At 40.7% G+C, this 21,830-nt stretch overlaps 1 protein-coding gene across 2 annotated transcripts in view; it reads left to right on the forward strand.

The window, feature by feature from the left end:
- FER (FER tyrosine kinase) overlaps positions 1-21,830 on the forward strand; it is a 155,801-nt gene that overhangs the window by 21,040 nt on the left and 112,931 nt on the right. For both annotated transcript variants that reach the window (XM_036402568.2, XM_054518197.1), the window contains exons 6-8: positions 15,855-16,038; positions 18,945-19,082; positions 19,922-20,041. In XM_036402568.2, coding sequence (XP_036258461.1) covers positions 15,855-16,038; positions 18,945-19,082; positions 19,922-20,041 — 442 coding nt within the window. The remainder of the gene's footprint in view (positions 1-15,854; positions 16,039-18,944; positions 19,083-19,921; positions 20,042-21,830) is intronic.

A 21,830-nucleotide genomic window follows, 5' to 3' on the forward strand; every position in this document is an offset into this window, starting at 1 on the left:
TGGATTTTTTCCAGTGCTGCCTGAGCCTCTGGAGTAAGGGCCCTAGGAGAGCTAAGCTCCTCTCCCCCTTTCAATAAATTGAAAAGAGGGGCTAGGACATCAGTAGGAATACCCAGCCAAGGCCTTACCCAGTTCAAAGACCCACACAGCTGATGGGCATCTGCCAAGGTCTTGATATTTGTACGAATAACCAATTTTTGCGGAACAATGGTCCGCTTATTTATCTCCAAACCCAGATACTTCCAGGGTGGCATCTTTTGAATTTTGTCCTGCTGAAGCTCGAACCCTGCAGCAATGAATGCATCGATTGTCAGGTCAAGCACGTGTGTGAGTATGTTGTCGGTCGGAGCACAAACGAGGATGTCATCCATATAATGATACATTATTGCATCCTCGGCGGCTGCACGAATGGGGGACAGCAAGGAAGTGACATACCACTGGCAAATCACAGGGCTGTTCTTCATCCCCTGAGGAAGAACACGCCAATGGTAGTGCTTGCTTGGGGCCTTACGGTTGATGGCAGGAACCGTGAAGGCAAAACCCAGGGCATCGTCCGGGTGAAGTGGAATATGGAGAAAACAATCTTTGATATTTATAACTGCCAGATTCCAATTTCGAGGGAGCATCTTTGGGGACGGCATCCCGGGTTCGAGGGGACCCATATCTTCAATAATATATTAATTTGTCGGAGGTCGTGAAGGAGCCGCCGCTTATCTTTGTTTGGCTTTTTGATGACAAACACTGGGGAGTTCCACTCTGACATGGTCTCCACCAGGTTGCCTTTAAGTAACTGCTCCTTGACGAGCCTATTGAGCGCCGCCAATTTTTGTTTATTGAGCGGCCACTGCACTACCTGGTTTGTCAGATTTCCAATTCAGTTTCCAGGTAGAGCTCTCAGCGGCGACCGCTAATTGAAAAACCTGAGGAGCCACTGGTAGGTCAATTCAGGCTCCCCACTGGGCAAGGAGGTCCCTCCCCCACAGGGGTTCCGTATAATCCAAAATGAATGGGTGTATAGACGCCAATTGCCCATCCGGCCCCTTAATTTGCACGGTGCTCTTTGATTGTTTGACCAATTGAAGGCCCCCAACACCACGGACATGACCAGCCACGTCCTGCAATTCCCAATGCGACGGCCATTCCTGAGAAGGAATGATCGTCACATCTGCCCCTGTGTTCAAAAGACCCTTAAGGTGTATTTGGTCTCCTCCCCTTGAGAGTTGACAAGTAATTTTTGGTTTCTCCTGCCCAAGGATCTGAGCCCAGGCCACCGTAGGACGTTTGTCTTGAGGTGGTGTAGAGGGCGGTCCTGGGACCCAGGTTAGCTCAGGCACTGGAATGGCCTGAGCAATAATCTGTCCCTTGGGCAGGAAGAGGGGAGGGCGGACACAGTACAGCCCCACTGAGAATTGCCCCAGGTCTGATGTCAAGAGACCTGGGACAATGTTTACCTCTGATGGTGTGAATTTTGTGTCTCTGACAACTACATACCCACAGGTGATCCGTCCCCAGTTATCTGGGCACTCCGGGCACACAGTCACAAGATGAAAATCGGAGTCCTTCAGATGGAGTGGCTCCGTCAGCTGCAGCCTGAAAGGTTCAATTTTAGAAAAGGTGGTTAGAATAGGCATAGGTCAGAGGCATGATAAGCATGACAAGTCCAGTAAAAAATAGTCACATTTGGTTGAGGTGGCGGGCGGTTTTCCCTTTTTCCCCTCCCTGCATAATGATGTTGAACCTGCCTTATTTCTGCACGCAAGGGGGAACTGCGCTCAGCTCGTAGTTTTTTGGTGGGGGGGTTCCCCTGAAGTCCCTGCCCCCTTTTAAACTCATAAAACTGTTTCCGCAGGGGGCAGTCTGGCATCCAATGCCCTAACTGTCCACACAGATGGCAGGGGGAAGTACCCCTGTGGACTGGCCCAGGGGTACTGGATGGCGTTGGATGGCTCATCTGGGAAGCAGGAGCAGGGTCAACTGGAGTGGCATCCCAGGTATCAGCAGCAGTGACGCGTCTGGGCGGTGGTCGGGCCCTTGGGTCAAGGTCCCTGGAAGCCAAGGAGACTTTGCGGGTGCAGATCTCCAGCATCCGCTGCAGGGTTGGAGTAGAGTCCAGTGGCAGGCTCAAGATAGCATCCCTGCAGGCTGGATTGGCATTGGTGGAGGCCACTTCCTTTAGGAGTTCTTTCCTGGTCTCCTTCCCCTGCACCTGCGATTCAATGGCTTTCCGGAGACGCTCAACAAAAAGAATGAATGGCTCGTCAGCTTGCTGCATGATCTTTGAATAGGAAATTTGGGGCACCCCTGATGGCAACCTTAAAAAAGCCCTCTCTGCTGCTCTCCGGCTCTCCCGTAATACTTCAGGCGGGATGATTCTGGCCTGGAACGGACCGTCAGCAAAAACTCTCTCCCCACACAGGTGTTTGACCGAGATGCCTTCACCATTACGATCGAGCCCCGTGTGGGGGTTCACCCACAAAGAGGGAAGGATCCCCTCCACCTCCCTTCTCCATGCCGCCTCCCACATCTCATATTCAGTGGGGTTGAGGAGGCACGAGAAAAGGTTTGAGGTCATAGGGAGTGACTTCCGTTCCTGCTAAAGTGGCCCTTAGAATCCCCTGGAAGTATTCACTCTCCCGGGAGAAATCCTTTTGGGCCTTGCAGAGATCTTTAATTTGGTGGTGGGGAAAGGGAGTCCACTGGGCTTGGGTTCCCCCCGCACCCTCAGGGTGGTATGAGACCGGAGCCACTGATGGGATGGAAACCGGCTCCGGATCCCAGGTCCCTTCCCCCCTCCCCCCGGAGGAGGGGGAGGTGCTGATGGAGGTGGGGGGAGGGAAGTTAGGAGGAGTCTGGAGAGAGGAAAGGGTTTTTTCTTGACCAAAAAGGATTGTGGGGAGAAGATGGAAAAAGGGCGGGAAAAGCCATGTGGCGCCCTCCATCTTGTGCTCCACAGGAGCCATCTTGGGAGGGGAGCTGAAAACGAACCTGAGAGGTTTTAACTGGGGATTTGGGAACCAGGAGAAAGGGAAAAGGAAAAGATGCCCTAAGAGTCTGGCCAGGACTCCTAGGGCGGGGGGATTGGGATTTCTGAGAAGAGCCAGGGGAAAGATGACCACCCTGCGCCCTGCTGGAGCGAGCTGCTCTTCTCAGAATCCCAGTATTAGGACAGGGCTAGGATCAGGGTTAGAGGGAGAACTGGGTTGCAAACTCAAAGAACAGGACTGTTTTCTCAATTTGGAACCTGATTTTAATAATGTTTTAACTTGGGAGGACCAAAAGCTGATTTTTGCCAGTTTTGTCTCTCCATTTTTTACAGAGTCGTGTAATTTCTTAGTTATAAGATCCCAAAAACTATAATTATCTAATTGGTCAGTGGAAACTTCAGGAAATTGAGAAAACAGCCACTTTATTAATTTATTCAACTCTCTTTTTGGAATATGAAACCCCCCCCCCAGCAAGAACATCCCCAACTTGGATAAAGGCTCTCCTTTGAGCTGCTGACTGCTTTGCACCCATTGCAGAGATGTTAAGAGCAGCTCAAACCACCCACCACTTCAGGAAAAGGAAAAAGAAATCAAGAAAAGCTCCCTGCTGGCCCCTGTCTGAAAAGGGAGTGGCTGCGCAGCCGAGGAAAGACGAAAATTGCCTCTGCCCGCCCAGGGCAACGAGGAATAAAAAGGTTTAAAGGACAAGGGGGAGAGAAAGACTCATGGAATTCCAGCGAGAGTGAAAAAAAACGTCTGAAGTGGTGTCCTGTCCCGGGACGACTCCTGAGGTGCTTCGGAGCTGCTGTCCCGTCCCCAGCGAGTACAGCGTGCTAAAACGCTGCTGAATTCGCCCCCGGGGGGATTTCGCGGCCAATTGAGACTGTTTGTCTCGGTACGTGGGTCCTGCAGTTCTCCTCAGCAAGGCGCTTACCGGCGCCGCGATGCCAAGAGAACACAAAGGGGCCTCACGTTGGGCGCCAAAATATGCGGTAACCGTGACTTTCAAAGTCCCGCCTGTGCCACTGTTTCCTGCCTGCCGGCAGACGGAACAGGAGAAATTCGCGGTTTCTCGGTTCAGCACGCGGGAGCCGCTCCGTTGTCCGTGGCTTGCAGGATCAGCGTTCAGCTCTGCCAGAGGCGGACAAAAAAGGCACGGGACCACAGAACAGGAATGGGAGAGTGTCCCTCCGACCAGGGCCGGTCCAGGTTTTATTCCAGAACGTGGAATAACACCCAGGGGAAGCCGCCGTACCGAAAGGCAGCAGGCGGAGGGAATACACGTGTTATATAGGAGAAACGGGAGGGGGAGAGCTCAGACAGGCAGCGAATGGGGGCCCACGGTGAGCGTGGGCTTTGTCAGAGTGACGGGACGGGTAGCCAACCGAGAGAGCTCAAAGGTGGGACCCCGGTCCCCAGCCCAATAATTCCATGTATAGCACCGAAGATTCTGGATAAAAGGGGGGTATTTGGGGGTGACAGAAAGGGCGTGAGTTTCCAGAGTAACCGGTGATGGACAGATAACTGGGAAAGAGGGGGAATTCCAGACAGAACCATTATACAGAAAAAGGGGGTAACGGAACATTCCAGCTTAAACCGGGGGAGCATAATAACAACACAACAAACATCTTCCAACAGCCGTCCAGAGTAACAGTCTCAGAGTGTATTTGAGTCTGCGTTTACAGGGCTGTGCTAATCAGTGATGCTGAGTAACAAGGTGATTAGAATGTGGCATGTTGAGGTTGCTGCTGTAGAAAAACACATCAAGCCAAAATTTGTGCCAGATGGAAAAAACCATGGTTTCACCAAAGAAGTCACAAATCTTCTGAAATAATTTAATGAATAGTGTATTAAGAATGCAAAATACAGACCGTAGGACAACTGTAGATATCAAGTGTGATATTTCATTACATTTTGAATCTCATTTGTTGGACCAGTAACTGCTTCCACTTAAGTTTGCTGTTTGCACAATTATTTTTGTTTCTGCAGGATTGTGCATCTCTAAGTATAGTTTAGTGTATCTGTAGGGGTTTCAAATATTTTCATCCTTGAAACTTTTGACTAAGCCTTACTTACTCCTATATAAATAAGAAAACAATGATAACATGAAACAATAATTTACTCAGTTCATTACAGGTTTTTAAAAAAACTTGAAGTGCATCAATAAAATTTAGCATCTGTTTTGTAGCTAATTTTGGTGTTAGATGTTGAAAGGGTTGCTCAAATACTGCAAGTTGGAACAGAGCCAGTGTAGCTTTGGGAGGTTCATACTGAATTTTAATACAACATACTCTTTAGAAAAATGACAGTTTTTGTGTAAATACATTAATTACAGGTGTTTATTATAGTCTTATTCCTGGTTCATTACTGATTGAATGTAGAAAGTATTTTGCAGTGCTCTTACGTGACACAGTGGGTCTGAAATAAGCAGTAAGGGAAAAATACATGGATTCTAAGTATTTAATATCATAATTTCATTTTATGCTGCTACAGCAACATAAAGAATATTTCACTAGATTTCTCTAGGCTTGTGTTCCCTGACAACATTGTGATTTAGAGGAGCCTAGAAATATGAAGTGTACATCTACCGCATTATACTACATTGCTTCTGCTGTAAGAATGTTTTCTCTGCAACTCAGGTGATTTAATACTTCAGAACTGATGTGACTTCTGTGGCACATACTGAAGTTTCACAGCAGCATAAGCTCAACATCTGTGATAAATAAGGGAGCTGTTAGAAAGCTTTCATTAAATCAAATTACTATTCTTTGTAATAGCCAAGTGGTCAGAAAATACTTACTAGGTGCCTGGTGAATTCATTCTCAGATGCCTTTAAAATTGTTATTATAGGCTACATTTCCTGGTGATATGTGTTGCCGGGAGTTGTTGCTGCAATGAGGGAAGCTCCTAGTAAGATTTTTTTTTAAGCTTAGCTTTGACTGAAACTCTCATATTGTTAAGACAAAACAAGTAACACTGGCTGAACTGGTCTTGTTTTACTCACAGAGGCCAGCAGCCTGCATAGATTTAAAATTAATGCTCTACTGCAAGTGTTTCAACACACTTCTACCAGTACTTTTGCTTGAAGGGGTAGGATTGTTTTTTCTGTGTAAAATAAAGCTTCTAGAGCAGGAAACCCCAGGGAGTGCAAAGAGATTGTGGTGATTTCTTATGGAGTGTGAGACCAGCTTGGACATACTGTTTCCTCTTAACACAGACATGCAGCACCAGGAGGTGCTTTCCTCACAGACCAGCAGGCACAGGACTGAGAATTGGCTAGAGGTGCTTAATAGCTTGCCCTGACAGTATCTGACAGCAGTTCAAAAGATAGAACATTCATGTTTGCCATTTTTATGCTATGTTACTTAAGATTACGCTAATAGCTTTGGTGAACTGATTCTTTACTCAGAAGTTTAGATGTGGTATTCTGTAAATTTGAACTCTTTAAATATTCACAAATAGTTTTGGGTTTTTTTTTTTCCCATTACAAAACTATTTCTTATTTTCAATCATTAATTTGTCAAGTAATAATTGGGAGAAACCTATCCTCTTCTCAGAAACTGGCTGAGTGGAGAAAGGAGTAAGTGATTTTACTTGTTGAAGAAACACATTAATGTAACAATCTTGCAAGACATAAAAGGGAAAAAGACCTTTGAGATTGAAGGTGAAGATCCTATCTTGTTTCTGTCTGTCTTTGGGATTATGGTGTTGTAAAATTTGTGTTAATTGAGACCACTCTCTTTGCATCTCTTGTTTTGCAGAATGATGATAAGGCTGGTCACCCACTAAATTTCTGAGCATGTTTCCAGACACTGACAGTCAAAGCTGTCCTAGTTTAGTGGCAGCAGTTTGCATAAAAATTGCTTTGTAGATAGGAATATTTAAAAGTCTAAATTGGGAGCGGAGTGGCTGGAGAGCACCCCTGCAGAAGGAGACCTGTTGTGCTGGTGAATGGCCCACTCTACTCCCAGCCTGCTGACAGATGTCATCTGGGGTGTATCAAACACAGCACAACCAGAGAGTCAGCAGCGGGGACAGTCTTCTGTATTTAGTGTTTGTGAGGCCTCACCTGGAGCACTGAGAGCAGTTCTGGGTCTCACACTTGAGGAAGGATGTGAAGGCACTGGGATGCACCCAGAGGAGGGCAATGGAGCTGGTGGAAGGGCTGGAAGGGCTGTCTAGTGAGGAGCAGCTGAGGAGTTGGGGTTTGTCCATTTTGGAGAAAAGGAGGCTGAGGAGTGACCTCACTGCTCTCTGCAGCTTCCTGGGGAGGGGAAGTGGAGAGGGAGGGAGGTGCTGATCTCTGTTCCCGGGGATCCAGGGACAGGACACATGGGAAGGGCTCACAGCCATGCCAGGGGATGTTCAGACTTGACATTAAGAAACATTCATTCATTGAGAGAGTGTTTGAACATTGGAACAGGCTGCCCAGAGAGGTGGGTGTCAGTGTTTAGCAGACATTTGGACAATGCCCTCCAAAACATGCTTTAGTTTTTTGCTAGCCCTGAATTGATTAGGCAGTTTAACTTTGTAATTCTCGTAGGTCCCTTCCAATTGGAATATCCTAGCCTAGCTCTAGGGAAGTGAAGCGGGCTCAGTATATGGGAGTCCAAATGATTCAAAAGTCATGTCACTGGTGGTTGTTTTTTAGATCAATAAGAACTGTTGTGTGAGGAAATGATTTTCATAATCACCTATGGTATTTAGATGTTTCTAGCATTATAGCATGAAACATGGAATTTAATTAATTTGGATCAGGAAGGTTCTAAAGTCAGTTAAGTGGGTAATACAGAGCAATCAATTACAGAGCAATTTCTACAACCTGTATCTTTCCTATTGCACAATAAAAATCTGGGAAATTGAACAAACTATGAGGAAGTAGAACTGGAGAAATTAGAGGGTTGCCTCCAAAAGCAGGGTGCAATTATTTTTTTCTCAAGAACTAACTGTAAGTTGTGTAATGTACTGTATTGAGAATCAATTTACATAAGTATACATTGTTACATTGATTTGATGTATAAAAGTAGTCTTTTTTTTCCCCACCATATCTAGGCTTTTAAATTACTTGCTTTAATTTAAGTGCTTAGTCCATACTAAAATTCAATTGAGATAAAAACCCTGTCCCACTGCAGTTTCAGTCTGTGGAGTAGCTGGGTTAAGTTTTATGATTCTCTAATGTAAAAATATTTTACTGTATTAAAAAAATATGTTTCTAGAAAAAGAGCTACTTGAAAGCCATGGCCATCTCATTCATGAGTGTAAAGAATGTGTTCAGTGTGTTTGGTACTATAATGTAAGCAAATAATGTAATGGAGTGTTCTTTTCCAGGCACTATTAAATATTGCTCTGTGAAAAGGTGAGTCTCCAAAGTTGAAATAAATAAGGAATTGACTGTATTGGACTTTTGGTATTGATAAACAAATGTAAAGACAGCAAAACCCTCAGAAATGGTCTGTGTTGTTGAAAATGCAGAAAAAATGTGTAGATGGAAAGAAATGCAGTTCTGGAAAATTATTGAAAAACTGCAGTCATAAAGAATGGGAAATGCATTGTAGATCACTAAATGCATTGACAGCTTTATAGTTTAGTGCTGGTATTTACAAAAATCAAAGTTTCTAAATCAAACTGAAGAAGAAAGTTTTTTCTGTCTTAAAAATTATTACATGCTCAAGATTTCCATACTTATTCAGGGGAAGATTGTTACTTCCTTAAAAAAAATAGCAAAAAAAAACCCAGCAAAAGCTCTGATTCTCTCCTCTTTTTCCATTTAAAAATTTTCTGAAATCAAATAATGTGATACTTAGTGAGATTTTAATCCAGAGCTAAGATGGTTAGTGTTCTGTGGGACCTCATCTGTTCCCTCCTTAATCCTAACCCACAGGGTCACTCCTTTGTCACCCCTCATCCATCTTGAGACAGTGCTCCATGCACTCCAGCTGCTCTCTCATGTAAAGAGCAATTCTCTCCTTGACTTCCTTGACTGCTTTTCCCCAGGAGTCTGAACTCTAAGTTGCATAGCTCTGGTTCTGCCTCTGTGATCCTGACAGCATCCTGGTCCTACAGCTGCACACAGACACCCAACTCACCACATTTATCACCCACACTGCATGCAGGAATACACAGGCATGTCATGCCAGCATGTTGAGGTCCTGGAAAGGATTACTGGGACTTCTCACATTGGTGCTTTGCAGGGATCTTCTTGCCCACCTGCACCTCCTGTTTTGTTTTCTTAGTGATTGATCCCTTCCCATCTTACTGTGCCCTTTCCTTAGCAGTCTCCCTCCTCAGGACTGTGGGTCACCCTCTCCATCCTGTGTAGTTACTGGTTTAAAGCTCTCCTAATGAGGTCAGCCATCTTACTGACAAAAATACTTTTACTCTGCTTAGGAAGGGGCTTCCTATCTTTCAAGCAGATGATGGTCTGCAAAAAGGGTCCCGTGGTTGTCGAATACAGACCCATGTGGCTGACACTGGTTCTGCAGCTACTTACCAGCCTGGATTGTCAGTGCTCCCCTTGCACCTTTTCTCTTCCGTAGCAGGATTAAGGAGGATCCCTTGTGCTTTTCATGTCTGCCCCTAGAACTCTTTAGTCACTTTTGGTACCGTCCAGGTTTCCCCTGGCAGTGTCATTGCTGCCCACATTTCTTATGACCTTGCCTTTGCTGCTCTTCCCTGTACTTACCTATACCCAGAAATTTGGGTGGATTTGCTTTTTGCAGTGCCTGAACTACAAGAGATGGTTATGCTCCTGGCATATGTTTTAGTTCTCAGTTTCTGTGGATTGTTAGCCACAGTTTTATTTACGTATAAAGACTTCCTTCCTTCTTGTTATTTGTGTAAATAGTCACCTTGTCCTGTTTTTCATTTTGTTTGTCTGTTCCCACAATTTTAGCATATTTAAGGTTTTTCACTCTGTTTCTGTTGGAGAGATGTAACCATGTATTATGACATCAGATGTGGCATTGGATCCTTTTGAAAATAAATTAAATTAATTGTCAAAAACTGGCCTTGTGTAATACTGTGTCATGGGCGTGTCTACATGGGATGGTGTTCACTGTGTGCTGAAGCCAAAGGTCACATTTCAGTACCAGGGGCTATAAATCTAGAAATTTAGTTTGTCTGTTGTGAGCTAAACCTTTATAATGATCTCTGTTGAGTCTTTTGTGAATACTCTGTCATCACTTTGGAATGAAGGTCTAGCTGGAAGAAGTTGGAAAACCTGGGAAAGAGGGGAAAAACCTGAGCTCACTGGCATAATTATTTATTTTAAAGCCAAAATATGTGTGAAAACTTTCTCTGTCTGCAGTGTTTATTTCCTTAAGATCAGCTTCCCTGAAGCATTTGCACTGTACATTGATGCTGATTTAAAAAAAGATGAAGTGAACATTATGAGCTGAAATTTTTCTCAGTTTATTGTCCCATCCAGTATTTTTTCTTCTATTTTAGGTGATTATTAGGCCATAAGAGTCTAATAATTATGATTTCAAGAACTTCGGATTGGCAAATCTGTCTTTTAATTGAAAATAGACTAAAACATTATTTTCCTGGATGGCTGTGTTGTACTCTATGCAGTAAAATCTTAAATGAGTTTCTATTAGAAATTGGAATGCTAGACTCCATAATGAGTGAAAAAGAATGCCAGCCTTTTCTTTGTAAATATAAAACTTTCATAATTGAATTTTACAAGCTTCACAGTACAGTTTATGGTGTGACATATTGTATACCCATCAGTTTCTATTAACATTAAACAGTGTTGTCAACAGCTGATGGCAGTAGAATTATAATTATATCTATTTATGAAATTCATTGTAGAGATAAAGAAAATTGGATGTTTTCCTCTGTGCTAATTGACATGTAGAACAACTGTGTCTGCTGCTTCACTGCATTTTGCTACTTTAAAAAATAAATTACAGTATGAAAATAATACTGTAACTGTGTACCCTGAATTAAATATAGATCCAAGGCTCTATTTTAAAGTTGAGTGAATATGGTAATTTGATTTATGTCACAATTAGTTGAGGTGTTCTTTGGAGGAATAATGTGTAGCAAAGGTGCTTAGTCCTTAAAACAGATGGGAAAATCAGGTAGTTTAGATGCTAATGAGGTTTCTGAAGGAGATATAGTATTACTAAATTGTGAGTTATGGGGATTGGATAATTTTAGTGTAAATTTTCAGTTTAGTTTGCTGTTGAAGGTGGTTTGCTGCAGTTCACAGGTCACAAGCCCATACTGACGGTACATGGTATGATTTCAGATGTGCTAATATTTCATAAGCTGAAAACTGATGAGGAAGGTCTTTTAAACACATGCATAGAAAACTTGTAGCTCTTAAACTACGACATATGGAGATAATTTCAGAATATTTGATCCAGGGCATACTTGAGTATGAATAGCCAAACGCAGAATAACCCAAAAAATAATGCAGCAGTTTTGCCTCTGCTACGACCTTGCCTGACTCTTCTGGCTTCCTGAACAGCGTGTCTCACTATGGACTGGCAAGCAAAACATTTCAGCCTTGGCTTCCAACAGCTTTGTCCTCTCCTTTTTCATCCAGTCTTCATCCTCTACTGTACATGACCTGAACATGACCTGTTCCCTTCCCTTCCCTTCCAAACTGTCTTCAGTCACCTTCCAGTATTTCCCCATGCTCCACATAGCTTTCCTTCTCCAGAAAGACCTTATGGTGTTTATGTTTTACTCTGAAGATGACCAGACTCTGTAACCTACTGTATTTGAAAAAAGTATGTATGATACTCTGAAATTAGTTGAGGTTTTCTGGTCAGGAATAATCTATATACAAGAGGAATATAGTTCCTAAGGCAGAAAGGAAAATAGGATTTTACCCTCCTGTTATGTTGTTGTGCTGATGTCAGACATGCATATTTGGGTGTATTTAACTTCTGGGATGTTATTCTGATGTATTGGATTATTTTTTCCCTTATAAATTGTCTACATTTCATTTAGAAATAAATACTGTGGGGTTTTTTTGGCAGGGGGGAAATTAGTCTCCGTATGAAACATAAGTTTAGATGGTTTGCCAAAGACAAAACCTGCTATGTCTGGCTAAAGTTTAAGATAGCCTTGTGAATGTTATCTCTCCAAAACAGTTCTACAGAAATTTTTAAAGTGGAGTGTTTCATTCATACCTGCATGAAAAATTCTTCTCTGGTGACAGCTCTGGAGATGTGCTTTGTCTTTGTTGTACACAGTAACTCAGATAAATTGTAATGTAAGAAATCTGTACCTTCCATGTACAAAATTAGGTCAGCAGTTGGATTGTTTTCAATTAAATGAAAGACATAATATCCTTTTAAGGTGATTTTTATTAATCTGTGTTTGAAATGTAGCTGACAGTGGTGTGAAGTAGCAAGTGTCTAGAGAGCCATAGGACAGTACAAACTGATAGAAACTTGCTTTGGCTTCACGGTAATTTGTTACCTAGGGAGTTCCAAGTCAGAAGTGCTGTCCTGTTTCTTAGTAACTCTTCAGGATTTTTTTCCCTTTATTTTTATTTTGCATATACTTGTCCCTTCACTGTTAAACCATATAAATTTCTTTTTTTTTTTGCTTATGATAACTTTTACCAGAAGAATACATAGGTTAGCTGTGTGCTCATTGAAGAAGGTCTTTTTTTTTACTCTTTCCATATAATGCCATAAAATATATGGTTTTTACATTGAAAGTGGTTGTGCAAATCTGTTAACTGTGTCTGTTCTTACGCATTCCTCCTCAGACTCCTAGTGGTTTGGGACCCTTCACTGTAGTAACTCTTCCGGTGTTTGTCTTGTTTCCCACCTTTCTGATGGTAATGCCCTTTTCTAATCCTTTTGCACGTCAGATATATTCTCCTTGAGGTCAACAGATTGCATACTTTTAGGTGGATTGAATCAGTAGCATAACAACCCAGTCTACTCCTTTGCTAAATAACGTTGAACTGCTGAACACTGAGTTTATATTTCCATCAACCTTGCTGTACTGACCCCAAGATCTCATTTCTGTGTGCATTTGGATTATTAAACTGGAATAGTTCGTTACCCATGTGCACCTCTCTAAATATTCACTCTATAATTTACTGTTGCTTTAATCAGTACCTCTCAAGCTTTTTGTGTTGTTTTTGGATGGCCTGGTTTTGGTAGTGGGGGGGCCACAGAGGTGGCTCCTGTGGGAAGCTGCCAGAAGCTTCCACTATGTCTGGCAGAGCCAATCCCTGATGGCTCTGAAGATGGACATGCTGCTGGCCAAAGCTGGGCCAATTAGAGAGGTTGGTAACACCTCTGTGATGACATATTTAAGAAGAAAATCAAAACAAAGGGGACACAGTTTTTTCTTACACAGAGAAGAGGAGGAGGGAAAACAGCATGGAGACACCAAGGTCAGTGGAGAAGGAGGGGGAGGAAGTGCTCCAGGCATTGGAGCCGAGATTCCTCTGCAGGCTGTGGTGAAGACCATGGTGAAGCAGCTGTGCCCCTGCAGCCCCTGGGTGCACAGGGAATGCAGAGATCCACCTGCAGCCCATGGGGGAGGTGCCCATGCTGGAGCGGATGGATGCCTGGAGGAGGCTGTGATCCAGTAGGAGACCCAGTGAAGAGAGGGCCCTTGCTTCCAGGCTGGAGCAGCCTGGCCTTGGAGGACTGCACCCCATGGAAAGAGTGATCCATGCCACAGCAGTTTTGGGAGGAGTGTCTGCCCATGGTGGGAGTTCATGCTGCAGCAGCTGCAGTATGGCTGTTGTTTGTGAGAGCGGACCCACACTGGAGAAGTTCATGGAGAGCTGTCTCCTATGGGAGGGACCCCATGGCCTCCCAGGGGAAGGACTCCTCTCCTGGAGGAGTGGAAGAACCCCTCAGGTGATGAACTGACCAAAACCCCCATGCCCTGTCTCCCTGTGCTGTTGGAGGGAAGAAGGGAGGGGATGGGGGAACAGAGGTGTATTTAAGGGTTTGTTTGACTTCTCGTTATCCTCCCCTGATTTTGTTAGTAATAAATTCACCTTGTACCTTTAAGTTGAACCTGTTTTGCCCTTGGAGTGTTTTCTCCCCTTCCTTAACTCATGAACCCTTCATTAAATTATTTTCTCTTTGCCCATCTCTATTATTCATTAAATTATTTTCCCTCTGTCCAGCTGTAGCAGGGGAGGGTGGGTGAGCAGCTTTCGTGGGTGCCTGGCATTTGGCTGGTGTCAAACTATAACAGCTTTTATTCCAGTTCTTCACATTTGGTTTCCCTGTTTGCTACTTTCAGACAGCATCTTCATCATCATCATCATCTTCATCACCTCATCTGTCAGAGTCCAGCTGATGCTCCTGGGATTCTCCATTGAGTGCCTACTTCCTCCTGTATAAACTAATCATAATATTTTAGCTAAAACTTTCTCAAGTACCTTTGAAGTTTCAAAGCTAAGCACCATCCAGTCCTCATAATTTGTTCTCATTTCATTTATTCTCAACAACCTCTTTTTCTGATAGCTTAGAAAAAAGAGATTCTTTGACTCTTTCGCGAAGTAATATTTCATCCTGGAAATCTCTGAAGGTCTGAGGTAGTGATCACAGAAGGAAAAAAAAATCTTTTCTTGTACCAGCTCCTTTTATATGGTGACTGTTGTTTACTTTTTCTGACAAGGTTGCCGACTCCATTGTATATGAAAGAGGATTTGTTACTGGTTTTCCCTCAACTTTTTTTTAGTGTGCCTTTAATGTTGCTCTGTTTTGATTTATTTAAGTTCACAGTCCCTTGTGTATTCTTTATATGACACAGCTCTTCAAGGTCTGCTTTCAAGCAGCTGTTTTGCCACTTAGCTATGAATGCTTACATTTTCTTTTTTCTCCGCTGCTTTGTGCTGGGTAGTAGACGTGTTTTTACTTACATAAATTATTTTAAATTTCTAAGAAATGCAGTGGTCTGAATGAGATTGCTTTAGATAGCATATGTTTATCTGTGCAGGTACTTGTGACTCTTGCTTGATATTTGCAGATATGAGATTAATTTAAAATGTTCTTAGTTCCTGAAAAAGTAATGAGATACTTTGTAAATATCAGGAAGACCACAAGGATGTCATTAAAAGCTTATGTGTCTGTTGTGGTTACGGTTATTTTCTTCTCAGTAGCTGTTGCGTGGCTGCATTTTGGATTTGTGGTGGAAAAAGTGTTGATAACATTCTTTACATAGGTGTGCAGTTACTCTGGCAAAAAATGGAATAGGGGACCTCATGAAGTACCTTGTAGCTCTGCATTTCAACTCTCAGCTGGTCCTGTCAGCTTGAACTTGAGGAATTCCAGTCTCAGTGGTGCAAAGCTGAGTCTGTAGAGCCAATCCTGATCAGGATAGGGGAATGTTAAGGTGTAGGAGAGAAGCTGCCCATTTTGAGCAGGAGTAACTGTGAGGGTTCAGCTGCTCATGTGTAGACTGACTGCATCATTGCTTTATTAGGATTATAGGTAGCAATAGGAATGCTTGAATACCAAAAAATAATACATTTTTAGTGCATCTATTATAGGAGGACATCACATTCTCTTCTAAAAATATGATTTTGCAAATAAAAGAAAAGCTTTGAGATAATAATGTATCCGAGATTTCTTTCTTGTTGATATGGTATTTTTTTTATACTTACGGTTTTTATATACTTTTAGATAAGAAATTCTTACGTTTCTGCTCAAAGAAAATAACCTTTTTTTTCTTATGAAGTTTATTAACTAGAAAACCTAGACATTTGATCTTACTAATTATCTGGAAGTGGTTGGATTTTACCTTCCTCAGAGAAGTACCTTGAAAATTACTGCAGATAAAGGGGCAAACCTGACATAAATTTAGCAGGTGTGTCATCTGTAGGCCTGTATACTTTTTAAATCACCATTTTGTTTTGTTTTCTCTCAGGAAAGGAGACAGAGAAAGCCAAAGATCGGTGTGAAAAAGCCACTATGAAACTTCATATGTTGCATAACCAGTATGTGTTGGCACTGAAAGGAGCACAATTACATCAGCACCAATATTATGATACTACACTTCCTCTGTTACTTGATTCACTGCAGAAGATGCAAGAAGAAATGATTAAAGCCCTGTAAGATGTATTCTTAAATATTTCTAACTTGTAAAATTTCTTTGTGTAGTATTCTAATTAATTTATAAGAATAGTTGAAAATAAGAAACTGTGATTAATTACTTATATATCAGGGGATAATAGTTGAAAAAAGTCTATCCAGTTGATACATACAGTAGTTGTGAGTGCTCACTTAAGCCTATGAACAAGACACCATCTTCTTATAAGTTCTTACAGATTGACTGCGGTGTTTACATTTGAGCTCATGATTTTTCCTTCAGTTTATAGACTATAGCAAGTTTGTTGCCTCTCTGGTAGTCATTATTATGAAATTCCACCAGCAACAAATTTGGTTTAAACTGCCCAACTGTCTTGAAGGTGATTGTGGAGGAGCTACAATCAGATGCATAGTTAATGGTATGGGTGGGAGGATTAACTTGATGTAAACTTGATCTCTCTGTAAGGAGTCTCCCCTTAAAAATACTATAACCTCTTTCCTAAAAGATCATTCTTACATCATTACAGAGTACATGCAAAGTGATGATATCTGAGAACAGATAGTGAGGACTTTCAGCCCTCCTTTCTGGTTTGTAACCACCATGCTGCCTCCTTGTCTTAGCTTAAAAAAGGGGTGGTTAGCTTTTTATGTAAGTTTTTAATTTAGATGTGAAACACTCTTTTTTAGTTCATTGTCTTACCTATTCTGAATTCAGAATTTGTCTTGATTTCAGTGCACAGGAACTGAGGGAGAGTTGGAGATTCCACACTTTATATGGTGCAGGCATCATTAGCTTCCCTGTGCAGTAACATTTTAATTTTTTTGCTTCAGGTGCTGGTATTGAAGTAAAGCTTTGTAGTACTCCCTGTTTGGTCCTTTTAATTTTATATGTAAGATCACAAAAGGCTACAGTAAATATGTGTGCTCTAATTCAGGTGATTGTTGTAGAATCACAAGCCATAATAATTAACTGAGGAAATTTATGATGGAACAGGAGCTTATTGAAACTTACCTTTACTCTTCCTGGAGTGAAAACCTGTAGAAAGTACTTTTTTCACTACATAGACTTTTTTGTGAGTTCTGAATGTATTGGAAAATGATTCTATTATAATAACTTTTTTTTGGTGCACATATAGAGATGCTGATTTCAGGTGTAGAGCTTAGTGTGACAACCTCTGTGAAACAAAATTTCCTCAATAACCCAAATTTTGCAGGTAAATTAGGTTTTTAGACCTAATAGATTATTATTGCTGATGATATATTTCCTCTTTTTTGTCATTGTAATTGATATAGATTCTCTAAGATATGGCACTGCTATTGTTGATGTTTACCTATCTTTTCATCACACTCCATGAAGTACTTTCTGGAACTTTTTCGCACATTATATTCTCAGAAAAAGACAAGATTTAATGCCTTCTCTTGCCTGTTTTCTGCTCAGAATTAGTGCACTGAAAAAATCCTATCACACCATTCTTTTTTTTTACAGAGCAAACACAACTTGAGATCTTCTCCAGAAAAAATGCATTTACACTTTTTCCTCTGCATATTTGGCTAGACAAAATTCATCATTGTTTTTTGGGTGGCCACCATGCTTCAGATCCTGGCAAACGAACAAGTTTATCAGAGATAAAAATGAAATAGGAAATAATTATGTAGGTACATGATGAAGGAAAACTAAAAGTTAAGGAGAATAGGAGGGTGTTCTGAGTATGTGTCATTGGATGCTATTAAGAGTAGTGTCACAATACCACCTCTTCCTTTACCATTCCTTTTCCACTGGTTTTTCCCACTCTTGGAAGCAGATGAAGACAAGGCTGGGTGGCTTGTATTTTCTCACAGCAACTTCTTGGTTAATTTTCTCTCCTCCTGTAAATATATGCTTATTTGTGATTTATGCCTATTTTTGTCTGAATGATGAATAATGTATATAAAAAAACGTTATAACAAGATGGAAAGCCAGTGTTGAAAGGAAATGAACACATTTCTGTAAATCATTTTGCTTTATGCCAGAATATATTTTGCCATGAAACATGAAAATCTTCAGTGTTATAAATTGGTAATGTGATGATTGGCTCTCACAATTAAGAGATTAATATTGTGTGTATGTTAGGAGAAGTTTTTGTTGATGTATGGTTATGTTATAGTAGTTTGTTTGGACACCCTCTGTTCTCCCCATAGTCCCCTTTTCCTCCCTGTATTGTTGCCATTGGACAGGTTGTCAGAGTCATGTGGATGGAGGGTGTGTACTTGTGCCCCTTGTTTAGTGCCTTTGGGAATGAAAAAGCTTGTTGCTAGGGGGCATGGCATGACAACGTATGACCTCCAGTCAGGTTACAAGAAAGCAGTCTCCACCAGTAGATGGTGAAGAAGAGTTGACAGACTTTGGGAGGGGCCAGGGTTGGCTGATGGGACCTCCAGGGGTATAAAAGGTGGAGCAGGCATTTTGAGGATGAGCCTCTGGCAATTGATGATGCTCCCAGCGCTGCCCTTTTTCCTGATTCAGTCCTTTGTTGTGTTTGTTGAAGTTTAAAAAACCTTTGAAATTTTAACGTAAGTGGTTGTTTCTCACTTTCAGTGTAGGTTATAAGAAGCGTGGCAAGTCCTGTGTGAAGAAGAGCATCATCGCTGCACTATATACATTCCCTTTCCTTGTAATCTCTCCAGTTTTTAGTTTAGCTATGCTGTGTGTTGGTGCACTGAAATCAACAGAAGGAGCGTGGTCTTAAGAGACTTTAGCCAGCCTAAGCCTATAGAGGAAAGTCCTCAGATGATGCGTTGTTTCTTTAAATAATATATTGTCATACTTTTCCCTTTTTAGCCAGCTAGAGCAAGACTTTGTCAGAGCAACAAATAGAAAATTTGAAGCATCTTCAATGCCATCTATGCCTTCAGTGCCATATTATACACTAGACTTTTTTTTCCTTTCTAGAAAAGGGATTTTGGATGAGTATAGTGAGATCACCAGTCTTGTAACAGAAGAGATTGTGAATGTCCATAAAGAGATCCAGACCTCGGTGGAACAGATAGACCCTAACTCTGAGTATAATGACTTCATAGATACTCACAGGTAAGCATGTTTATCTCATGTTTCTTCTTGAGAAAACCCTGCATTAAACTGCAACTGTTTAAGTGCTCAGAGGAATTTGTTTCTGTTTGATTCCTTTTACCTTGTTTCTTGTAAAACTTCATTCTCATTTGAAAATTGTTTTACTTTGCACATACAGAAAGCTGGCTGAACAGTCTGTTTGGCTGGTTTTAGAGAAACAAATTTCCAGTTATATGAGAATAGCCAGGACTTTGATACTGACAGCAGACTACACATTACAGTCTAGACTCAATGTGAGCCAGTTTGCTGTTTATTTGGATGCAGTTTGCATTCTGGGCTAAACTTGTTCTAGTTTAAAGTCAACTCTAGATATGTTTGTACTCGGCAGTTATTGCAGGTTGAGACTTCAGAGCATGCAGATAACACATGCTCTGCGTGTATTAAAAAGTGTATTTCCCATTTACTGAACTATTACTCTGTTTTACTGTATGAAAAAATAGCTCTGAGACTTCTTTCATTTTCTTTTTGTTACGGTTATGTGTGAATTCATGGTCATCGTGTGCAGGTTTGTGATGGAAGCAGATAACAGGCACCCATTCACATTGGTAGTCTTTGAGAATCTTGATTTTGCTGTGAACTTCATTCAAAGAACAGTGTGTTTTATCTCATGAGATTTTAGAATTATGTTTTTTTTTACAGGAAAAAGAATTTGTATCCAATTGCTATCTATCCTTATATGTCATATATAATTTTAACTATAATCTAGTTAATTAAATACTTCAAAACCTAATGATTTGCTCTATGATCCACTCAAAGATACATGTTGATTTTTAAATTATAACAATTATTTACTAAATTAGGTCATCAGAAGTTGTTGAACAAGAAATAGAGTTTGATACGTCTTTACTAGAAGAAAATGAAAACCTTCAAGCTAATGAGATCATGTGGAATAATTTAACAGCAGAAAGTTTGCAAGTCATGTAAGTCTCTACAAATCTTTCATCCTTTGGAAATGCTATTCTGTGTTATATCTATGCTCACTTAGATCCCTGCATGGCTGTGTCTCCATTTTTAAGGTCCAATTTCTATGTGTTGTATTTTCAGGCTACAGACTCTTTCCCATGCTGGTTGTACTGTTCTTTGCACAAAATCCTTCTCCTTAGTCTCCTCAAAAACTTGTCCTTATTTTCAAAGTATGCAATTCTTTGTGCCAGTTAACAAAATGCCCCAAATCTATGATGAGTCCTCCTTGGGAAGGTGCTGGTTCATTTCCCCAAAAGTGTTTCCACATTCACTACGCTAGAAAAAGCAGCAAAATATTTTGATGAAACCACTGAGTAGAGTTATGTGGTCAGTGATTTAAATCACCATGTAGAAAATTTTCATGAATAAATTTATCTTGTTTTTTAAGTGTTTGCTTTTGTTTTCTAAAGGAGATTGTTATTCATTATTGTAACCTTTAGAGTACATTAACTTAGTAGCACAGATGTAGCAGTTGTATAGTGTTTCACAGTTTTTAGCTATTCAGGGTGATGAACTAACTCTCTGTGTTTTGTTAATATATGGCCTAGTTAAATATTTTCCTTACTTTTACCAAGCTCACCTTTAATCATTTGTTATGGGGAATGAATCAACTGCTGAGAGTATTATGTTTGTGTATTATTGGCCTTAATTTTTGACATAAAATTGTCCTGGGGGTCATCTGTGAGATTGCAACTGTTAATCATGCTTTAAAAATGGGAAATTTAGAATTTCATTGGTTGATATTTTTGCTGTGTCTACTGTATTTCAGTTCACGTGAGACTTATTTGAAATATTTTCTCCTTAGAAAGTAAAACTGATGCAAATAAGACAGCAATGACATATTGTGGGAACTTTTACATTTAGTTTCTTTTCTTTAATTTCACTTCCTTAATCAAACTTTGATCCTTATTTTTTGTAGGCTTTTCTGAAAACCAAAATTAGTGTGAAGTATTTTCAAATGTAAACATATAGCAGTGTCTTCTGCAGGTTACTCTCATCCCCGTGTTTTCTCAACATGACAGAAACTCGGGATTTTATTAATTCCTTTTAAAGGCTGTTAATCATCCTCTCTTTTTTTTCTGTATAATTTGATTACTTTCTGTAAATCTATTCCCTTGGTAAGTACTGAAATATTTTTTTAATATGAAGTATCTGCCTTCTTAGTCATGAAGCAGCTTTATCTTATGAAAAGATCCCATGATAATTAAACCCCCCCAATTCCTTTAAACATGCTTCTCTTTTTAATATATTCTGCATCATTGCTATATTGAGATTATTCCTGCCTAAACACAGATGTTGTACATCTTGATGTACTTCAACACAGCAGCACGAAATATATAAATACTGGGCCTCCCTTTTAAATGGAATATTAAAATTTTTCAAAGATTCTGCCTTTGGCTTGCCTTTTGTATCCAACTGTTTAGAAATATGACAGCAGCATATCTAAATAAAAGAGATGAAATCTTGCTTTTCTAATAAACATTTCTGATGAAATATATAATTTTGTTATAAATGTATGTCTGTATATTTACCTACATATATATATATATTCAGTACAATTTTCATAGTATTCTCTTGCAAATCATTCATCATTCATCACTTGAAGTGGTTTTGCAAATTGGAGAAATTTTATGGTGTGGCATTATTTCTGGAACACAAATCAGGTAGCCCTTTTACGTGTTGCTGTCATTAAGGTGTTCACTTTCTGGTATATATTGAGGGTTCTGAGAAAGACAGTTAAACCCT

This window comes from Molothrus ater, assembly GCF_012460135.2.
Source record: "Molothrus ater isolate BHLD 08-10-18 breed brown headed cowbird chromosome Z unlocalized genomic scaffold, BPBGC_Mater_1.1 matZ_random_MA35, whole genome shotgun sequence".
Taxonomy (NCBI): domain Eukaryota; kingdom Metazoa; phylum Chordata; class Aves; order Passeriformes; family Icteridae; genus Molothrus; species Molothrus ater.